Source organism: Corvus brachyrhynchos, unplaced genomic scaffold, assembly GCF_000691975.1.
Source record: "Corvus brachyrhynchos isolate BGI_N302 unplaced genomic scaffold, ASM69197v1 scaffold22, whole genome shotgun sequence".
Lineage (NCBI taxonomy): Eukaryota > Metazoa > Chordata > Aves > Passeriformes > Corvidae > Corvus > Corvus brachyrhynchos.
In genome coordinates, this window is record NW_008238355.1 from 155,639 (window position 1) to 164,943 (window position 9,305).

A 9,305-nucleotide genomic window follows, 5' to 3' on the forward strand; every position below is an offset into this window, starting at 1 on the left:
AGTAGCCAGGCCCGCCCCACTTCCCTTTTTGTCTTTCTTAAGTACAGCTATTTGTCTCCTAGCAACATGCATATGGGAGAAAATTCCTTTAACAGGAAAAAAAACCTAAGACTAAACTAAAACCCCAACAGTGGGAAGGGTGGGAATCGCGGCCTGTAGTTTGGTGTTCTGGGGTTAATGTTTCTGACCTCTCATGGAGAAGATCTGTTTCCAGCAAAACAAGACTCTTACTGAAATTTATTGTCCGGATACTTCTGCTTTTTGAGTCCTTAGGATACTGCAGGTATGTTTCCTCTTGTGAATTTCTTTGTATATTTTACTTGTTCCATCCACTCTGCAGTGCTTAAAAGTGGAAATAGATCAAAAACCTCTTCCACAGACCCACTGAGGGGCATTGACCTCGCTGTGACTCACACTTACCTCCAAGACACTCTGATTTGTTAAACAGTGGAGGAAGCAACTCAAAATCTTTGTACAGCTTTCCCAAGAGTCTGCAATGTTACATTTTTGTTTAAAAGTCAGAGATTATTCCTTTACCTTCAATTTTTGAAGCAGAAGTTTATAATATATCTGTAGAGAGCTTTGGGCAACGTTGTCTAGAATACTGAGTTTGTTCACCTGCCTACTAGGAAAGGTTTGGCATTAGGAAAATTACAAGAAAATGTGGAGGTCTTTGAAGAGTTTATATCCATACTGAAAGGAAAACATTAAAATCAGTATGGTTGTTGTATAACTAAAAATAACAACAAACAACTCTTATCTCTCAGATTCTTTGGGTATATAGTCCTGAAGGAGTGAGAAAAGGAGGGTAGAGCTTTGAAAAGCAGAGGTAGGAAAGGCCTGACATTGGTTTGAGTGGGAGATGCCAATTAGCCACAACATCAAGGGGAATTCAAAATGAATACTGTTAGGGTGTAGAGCAGGCTTCTTAAGCATTTCTTCTTGGAGACTTAGAAGCAGACTGAAGAAAACACAGCAGGTTTACTGTAGATAGAAACCTGTTTGGTAAGACATGGACTTGCACAGAAAGGATGGAACTGTGATATCATGGTTGACGGGGCTGTGTAGTCCTTGGAAAGACTGATCTCCATCACTTCATTGCCTAAAGATTTATGCCAAGGAAGGACACTGTCATACTTGTTTGAGTCATTTTGGCAGTGCTGCTCAAGCTTTAAGTCTAGACAAGATGTGGGGATGTGCTTGCACAGGAAGGGTCTGCTTTGGGTTGAGATTCACACAGTCTGTCAGTCTAGTGATGAGAAGCTGAGTGTATCTGTGCATGGTGCCTCGTAGGAACAGTCAAAAGATGTGCTGGAAACTACAGATGTGTTAGAATATGTAATTGAAAAAAAAAATGCAGGCAGTTTTTCATCAGTGTACATGTCAATAAAAGTGTGTGTGTATGTGTTAAGTTGTATTGGACACTGCTCCAGGACAAAGGCTCAAGTTACAGGGATCTGTCCTAAATCTTCATGTCTTGGTTGTTAGAACCTTACATTTATTGAATTCTAGGGAGAATCAGACACTTCCTGAAAATCTAGATCAGCTTTACTGAAAGGTTTTCATTCCTTGTGGGTGTGTGTACGGGGGGTGTTAACAGAAAAGAAATGGTGGTTGTTGGAATTGCTGGTTGCTCGTGCACATGAATCTGTGGCATACTTTTGCAGCTGGGATGCAGGTGCCACCCAGCAAAAGTGAGTGATGTACTGCAGGTTTCCCCATATCTGTCCCTCTGTTCTCTCACTGTGATGTAACATCCTGGACCTGAGCCAACGCGTTTGGAGATGCCATTGCAAAGCGTACAAAATAGTAAATTTCCTTTATTCCCCTTGCCTCCTGGTGTTCCAAGGCTTTTAGCAATTTGTTAGCATGTGAGGGACAGCTGGTGTGGTTTTATTTTATCCCTCATCTTGATACGGTCTTCAGCTAATGTGTGCCTTTCTGCCAGTTTCAGATCACTTCCACTTTTGAGGCCATTGGGGCACTAGTTCTCTAGAAGCCCTTGGATACTAAAATATAAATGCTTTCAAGGGCAGATGGAGCAAAATCGCTGAAGAGAAACCGAGGGTGGTTTATAAAATACACTGAAGTTCAGAAGTCCCTGGCTCACAAATGGAGGCTGGAAGAGTATTTAGAAACATCAACATGGATCTGGACTGTTTCTCCATCTCTGGTTTTGTTTTCTTTCCTGTCTGCTGCTGACCACTGCTAGAGACAGGGAAATGATGCAAGTGGAGCTTATCCAAACCCAGGAAGGCAGGTCTTGCACTGTAATGAGGTGCATTGTCCTGCTGTCCTAATCTTGCACACCACATCCAGTCAGTGCTGCCTGTCAGAGGGTTGCCCTTGGGGCACAGTGTGTTCTGCTACACAACCACGTGAATTTCATAAGAATAATGCAGAAGAAGTGCTCACATTGTGTGTGGCTGTGCTCTGAAACGCCCCTGCTCTGAGTGGATCCATGTTACTAATATGGAAAAACACCTTTCTCTTTTTACTGTTGCAGAGGGAAATACCAATGAGAGGTTCTGTATCCATATAAAAGCCCAGCCTGTGCATGGCTGCTGTTTGGATGTTAAAATGCAATACTAAAAAGGAAGGCAGAACCATATATTATAGGAATTGGAAGCCCCAGCTTAGGGTGAGGCCATATTTCACCAGGTATGGTGTGAAGCAGGACCCTTTCTAACATGACCTGGAATTTTGAGTTGTGCTTTACAGCACTGTAGGCAGAACCTGTGCTGCTTGCTCAGCTCATTGTGCTTTACTTAGCAGGAGTTATATTCTTTACTTCGAAAAGTTGACAGTGATTATTGGTGCTAAAGCATCTCTATCCTTTTAGAATTGATTCTTTGCTCTGAAATTGCTGTCTGTGGTACTTTTTAATCCTGATGTTTGCCACTTAGGATTCCTTATCCAGAAAAAGCATTAATGGGGACAACGGGCATTTTGACTGGTGACAGTCTTGTTGGGTTGCCCACTGCTGGTCTAAGTTGTGGAAGTGCAAGGGTAACCTGCAGTGTTTGTGAGGTTTCTTCTTACTCTGGTACCAAATTAGTTATTTATATCTGCATTGTTTGTTTGTTTTCTTTCCCCCTTGTGCCTCACAGCACTTCGGCACTGGCACAGGGGATTGGGGCCTTAATCTGTCCCCAGTGGAGGAGTGGAAGGGCTCTGAGAAGCACAGCAGCAGCTTCTCTCTCTGTCCCTCTTTTCCGTTTTGGTGCTTCTTTTGGCTAAAATGCTGAAGGTGGTTGAAAAATAACATTATTTCAGTTAAATTCTGGTACTTGCTGAGAGCTGTTGCAATGTAAGTCTGTGCTTTCTGAAGGAATATAGAGTGATTGCTGCTCGAGCTGTTCTTGAATGAAAGATTCATAAGGGGAGGCTGAAATGCTGCTGATGGTTGTCAAAAGCGTTTGCAGAACAGAGATAGCACATTCTTGCCTCTTGTGTATTTTCTAAGACAAGTGTACCATATGCATTCTTACTCCAGTCTTGCAATGAACACTTGAATGCTGTAGTTCAAAATGAACATTTAGTCCATATTCCGGACACCAGTCTTGATACATGTATTTCCTTTTAAAATCTGCTTATGAGAAGGATGTATATTTCATCTCCCCTTTACTAAACCTGCAGAATTAATATTCCACTCTGAAACTGTTCTTTTTGTTTTGAATCCACTGCTAATGATGAAGAGATTATAAGTACCTCTATGCCACAGCTTTTATTCCTTCACACACAATTCTTTACAGGCCCATAATTCTTTTAATTCATTTCATAAAGAAGCTGTGCTTTGATAATTGGTTATCTCTGTTATTATCAGGTTGGGAAGCAAGGTGTGAGTACAGCTGCAAGGTAATTCTTCAGTTGTTTGTGTCTGAGATTGTCACAGAAGAAAAATACTCTTCCAGTCTTGGAGGGGGGAGAAGATGGGAACAGCTCTGATGTATTTGTCAATAAAGGGTATCTGAGCTGGTTTCCTGGAGGGAACATCTTGGGAAACACCATAACATCCTTATTTTAGAGTGGAAGAAGGATAAACCTAAATGAATGATGTGGCCAGCCCTTGTGTTTTTACAAATGTATTAAGGGGGGGTAGATACCAAAGAAGTTGCTGTTGAAAGGTGACTCTGGGAACTAAAATGTGTGGTGGTCAGTATTCAGTAAGTAATACTCATTTAATCTGGTGGCTGAACTTTCCACATGGCTTATCTGCAGGTAGTCTTCTTCTCTGTTCCAGGGCAAAATGTATTTGTTAATTTTTCTTCTCTATCTTTACCTTTAAATGCTGCTTGGCTTACCACCAAACAAACATTTGCATTAACATTTTTTCTTTATTCCATTTAGTTGATTAACATAAGTTCATGCTCTGAACAAGGATTTATTTCACCCTTTTAGCTGGTTCTGCTTTTTGGAGAGGGGCTTTTTTTTTTGGTTGGTTGGTTTTGCTATTTTGGGGGGGGACAGTGGTTTTTTTTCCTGTTTTTTGTGGGGGTTTGGGGTTTTTTGTGTTTTTTTTGTGGGGTTTTTTGTGGATTTTTTTGTTTTTTTTTTTTTTAATCTTACTGTTATTTTGTTTTGTTTTGGTTTTGAGTTTTTTTTGTAGCTCAGGCTTGTTGGGGGTTGGGGAAAGCTACTCTTTCAGGGCCTGAAATTTTTGAGTATGTTGGTAGGTGCCATAAAGACTCCCTTCTCTAAAACAGTACTTTATGAATTTGTGGAATTCTGTGATACTTTCAGAGCATCACAGTTACGTTAGACATCGTCTTTGGTCCCAAAGGTAAATCCCGAACACCATGAACCCTGAGTCAAAGGCTGAGCATGAGGTGCCAGTCAAGATCTGTGGTGCTGAAGGTGTGCCCACAATACTGATTGCTCTGCAGAGTTCTGCTCTTTTTTTTGGCAATCTTTTTGTTGTGACCTCTTTTTTTTTTCTTTTTCTCTTTGAAAAGGGGAGGCTAGCACTTCAAACTTTAAACTACGTGAACAACTTAATTAAAAGTTGAAGGGTTTGTGGATGATGCTTATTACAGAATCTTCAGTGCACTATGTCAGTGTCAGAAAGCCGAAGGTGTTGTGCCTCTCAGTACTGTCTCTACAAAATTGTAACGCATCACACCTCCATCACCTTCCTCCAGGATCATTACCACCTCAGCTGGAACACTGCTTCCTTCTTAAGGGAGTCAGAAATGCTCATTGTAATGAGGGTTGAAGAGTGTGTGGAAACAGATTGTCTGCTCCCTTAGGAATGTGTGGTCAGAGGAGAAAATACCAAGACAAACCCGGCCGACACACGGTGGAAGGGGGCTGTGTCAAGGGTTCTGTGTGTCTTTGAGTTTTGTTGCTGCTTTTACCTCTGACCATCCCTCAGCCTGGGCAGAGACCCCAGGCTCTGGGCTCCAGTGGCTGGGCAGGTCTGAACTGGGCAGCAGCACTGGACTTCAGTAGCTGTGCAGGAGGGTCCTGGGCTGGCACACTCCTAACATGGTTTTAACAGGCAAAAATCAGTGCTAGCCTTGGGTTTTGCAGCATCCTGTGGAGTCTGACTGGGATGTCATTGTTTCCAGTGTGATCCTTGGTGTAAGATCCCTCTTTGTTCCGGCTGGTACCAGTTTTGGGCCGTACTTTGGTTGTGTTAATCTTGTACACATGGCCACAGTGGGTGGCCCACTGCCCCATCTCTGGAGGTGACTGTTGAAAGCGCATCTTCGTTTGCTCCAGGTGATCTCCAGGTGATCTCCAGGTTTTCAAGCTACATTAGAAAGAGAACAAGAGGTGGAATTACCTTAATGGCAGAGTCTCTGGATCTCCCAGAGTGTTACAAATCTGGTGTCCCATGCATTGAAAAGTGGTATTTCTGAGTTTGCTGGTTGGATCTGTGTTGCTTCTGCAGCCTGCCCTGCTTTGGAGAATGTGAAATCTTTAATTGTTTTGTGAATCTTGTGTTTTTTAGAAAAACTGTAATTTTGTCCTTAACTTTGTATTTTTACTTCCCTACCTGAGCTGTGATGTTACCTTCATGGTTAGTCTTTCAAATTATGTCTGAACAGCAATGGTTTGCCCGTCTTATTTTCGTGATAGTTTTCATATAATTACTGTTGCTTTAACTGTTAACTTGAAATGGAGTTGCTGTGCCACAGGAATCCTCCATTAAAACACTGCAAGAGAACTCAGCCTGTTCTGGGTGTGCACATTTCTGGGCTCTGAAATGTGCCTGTGTGAATTAAAGTTACATAGGAGAATTCATTTTTTGATTACTCACCTTGCAAAAAATGTTCTAATGGACATTTTTAAGTGTGCTTTTTCTTTCTTTTTTTTTAGGATTTTGGATTTGGTTGGGGGGTATTTTTTGTTTGTTTTACAGTTTTACTTGGCTTTTCTTTTTTTTCATCAACATTCCTGACCTTTATGATGTCTTTTTATTTTCTAGAAGAAACAAGCAAGTGCTAATGTCAGCCAGCCCCCCAAAACAGAGACAAGTGGAGCAGCTGCTGCTGCTAAGGTAATGCATACTTAAGGAAATGGTCTTTTTTTACAAGGCATTTGTATTTTTTGGGTTCTGTTTACTTGGTGGAACTTGGTGAGTTTTAAGCACTGACAGCTTGTCTTTGCTTTTGTTGCCCCTGGAGCAATTCAGCAGATCATTCAAGAAGCATTTTAAAGCTGAGTTGCAAAGGGGTGCAGGTGATACTCTCTTGAGGGGAAACAGGGTGCTCAGGTGTTGCAGGGCATTGAAAGAGGGTGTTGAAAATATTCTTGCTGATGCTGCACCTGGTAGCCCTTGTTAGGTACATAATTGTCACAGGTGAATAAAATGCAGATCACTCAAAAGAGAAGCAGCAATGTGTTCTATTGAGGTAAATAAATATTTTTGACAGTTTGATCGAAGCTGGTGAAGTTTGACAGTAAAGTTTAACTCCAGTTGCAGTTCAGGGAGAGCTCAGACTGGGCCCATTTTGATGGCAGTTGATAGAGTGAGGCAGCTGGGTGCTGGTCAGTAGTGGAGACAAGATCAATGTTTGTTTAGTTCTGGTAGCATTTTCTGTGCTTTGGTTACCCTGAAATTCTGGGTTTCAGAAGCACCTTCTGACATATTTCTCAACCCACCTTCACTCCCATGTGCAAGCCAGGGCCTTTCCAACTCCTTGGTTCACACCCAAGATGTGAGGCTGGCTGCTCCTAAGTCAAGCTGAGAGGGTTCCAGTGATCCACCACAGTGTTCTGTATCTGGAGAGAGCCCATTGTTTGGAGCATCCTAACAGCAGGAAGTGTTTCTGTATGTGAATGGGATTTTTTATTTTCTTAATCAGTGCTTTGGTAAAACAATACACCTAAAGATATCTGCATGCTTCCTAAGTAATTCATTTTTCCTTTTTACTTAGTGAGGTTGGAGACAAAGATATAAATCCTGTTGTCCCTTTCTTTCAATGTTTTTGTCTATCACTAAAGACAGCCCAGCATTTTTTTTTTTCTTTTCTTTCTATTCCTTGCACTTTGCCAGGGTTTTTCTCCTCCTAGTCAACCTGGATGTAGCTCTCTAGCCCGTATCAGTCACCAGCTGCATAGTCCCAGGGATGTTTATGTCTAATTTGCTGGCTAACACATCTCTTAAGTCTTTTATTTTTCCAGTACATGTTCTTTCTATGACAAGCAGAAAAAACTTCTAAGTGTGGAAGGCACAATTTGTACATGCCATTAAGCCTAAGAACTGGAAGGTACTGTCATGAAAATAATGCAATGGAATTGCCAGGAATTGCTGTATATTAGGTTATGACAGCTTAGGTTATGTATTTTACCAGTACTTGGTGTTTCTCCAGTTTCTGTGACATTACAGCATACTTATTGGTAAAGATTATGTACTGTGAAAATACTCACCTCATACTATCTAATGTTGACTTTTAATCAACAGCTAATTTAAGTTCAGCCTTTTTAGTTCCCACTCAGCCATTTCCACCTTTTTCCACGTAGGCTAATTCTTCTGTTAATTTTAACTTTTACTTTCAGCAATCTCCTGTGACCTCTAGTGTTACTTAAAATAGAGGAAAACTCAGACATTTATTGTAGTTTTTGCCACCCGTACCTTTTTTCCAAGCCATTTGTCTAGCTGTATTCTTCTCTGCCTTTATTTTCTTCTCTAAAAATACCTATTGCAAACAAAAAAAATTTGTAGTATTTTTTTATTTTTAAACAGGAATTTTACAGGAAGGGAAGTATTTCTTGAAAAGGCGAGACGGCCCTTCCTGTTTTCCTGCAAAATCAGATCAAGTCTTTTAGTGCAGTCAGACATACTTCACCAGTTTTTGGACAATTTAGGAGTGCTTTTTCTTCTGTTATTTATTTCCCCCGATGTAGCTTTAATAATTCTGTTGGTCAGTAATACTTACTTGCATTACTTATCCTAGATAAATTTCTAAATCCTTACCAGGGGAAAGGGAGGTGGGATAGTTAAGTTGCTCCAGCTCACACTCTTCATTTTTTTAACCTATTCCTACCTTATGGTGAAATTAATTAAACTGAAGAGCCAAGAGGGGGTTTGCTGCCTCCACATCAGGCCTGAGTAATTTTTCTTTTGGCTAATAAGTAATAATGACCGATGTCTTGTTTATTCTGGGGTTTCTGACTTCCAGATGCAGGAGCTTGTGTGTGATGAAGGTGTCATGCTCCAGCATGTGGCCAGTCTCATTGTCCAAGTGAGAGCACTCAGCTGCCTGGCTTTGTTTTCGTTGCACCATCCATCAGAAATGCAGTTCTCCCTGCCTTCATTTTTCCCCTGTGCTTTCTGCTGTGTCACTCTTGAGTTCCTGGAATTGCAGCCAGTGTTTACTCACTGCCTCTGCTCAGTGTGTTCCTACAGGGATGTTAATTGGCTGCCTAAGTGTCCCTGTGGTGCAAGAAATGCTGCCTCTCTTGCCTCCTCCTCTGCACTAAGGGCACTTAGGAGGCTCAGTCAGCAACCTGGATGTGCCCAGCTTTTGTATTACTCAAATCTGAATGAATAATTTAGAGAGGCTTAACTGAAACAGATGTTCTGACTCCTTTGTTTCTGTGACAAGCCTTTCTTTCCTCTTTGATAAGGGAGTCCTGTTCGGCTGTTGGTTTGTACCAGGGGGGGTTTCAGTGAGCACCTGCCTTGCCAGGTAAAGGGGGTGAAGAGGGAGGTTCGGGTGAGGCTGTCATCATCAGGAATTTTTACTGGGTTGGTTGCCCAAGAGCAGCCTCTTCCATGTACACATTGATTGCCCAGATGCACAAACCAGGTCATGGCTGCCAGGATTAGCAGGCAGGCGGGGGGGGGAAAAAAC

At 41.7% G+C, this 9,305-nt stretch overlaps 1 protein-coding gene across 1 annotated transcript in view; it reads left to right on the plus strand.

Moving 5' to 3' along the window:
* CAST (calpastatin) overlaps positions 1–9,305 on the plus strand; it is a 61,910-nt gene that overhangs the window by 11,842 nt on the left and 40,763 nt on the right. Inside the window, exon 3 of the mRNA XM_017735351.1 lies at positions 6,434–6,505. Within this exon, the coding sequence (XP_017590840.1) occupies positions 6,434–6,505 (72 nt within the window). The remainder of the gene's footprint in view (positions 1–6,433; positions 6,506–9,305) is intronic.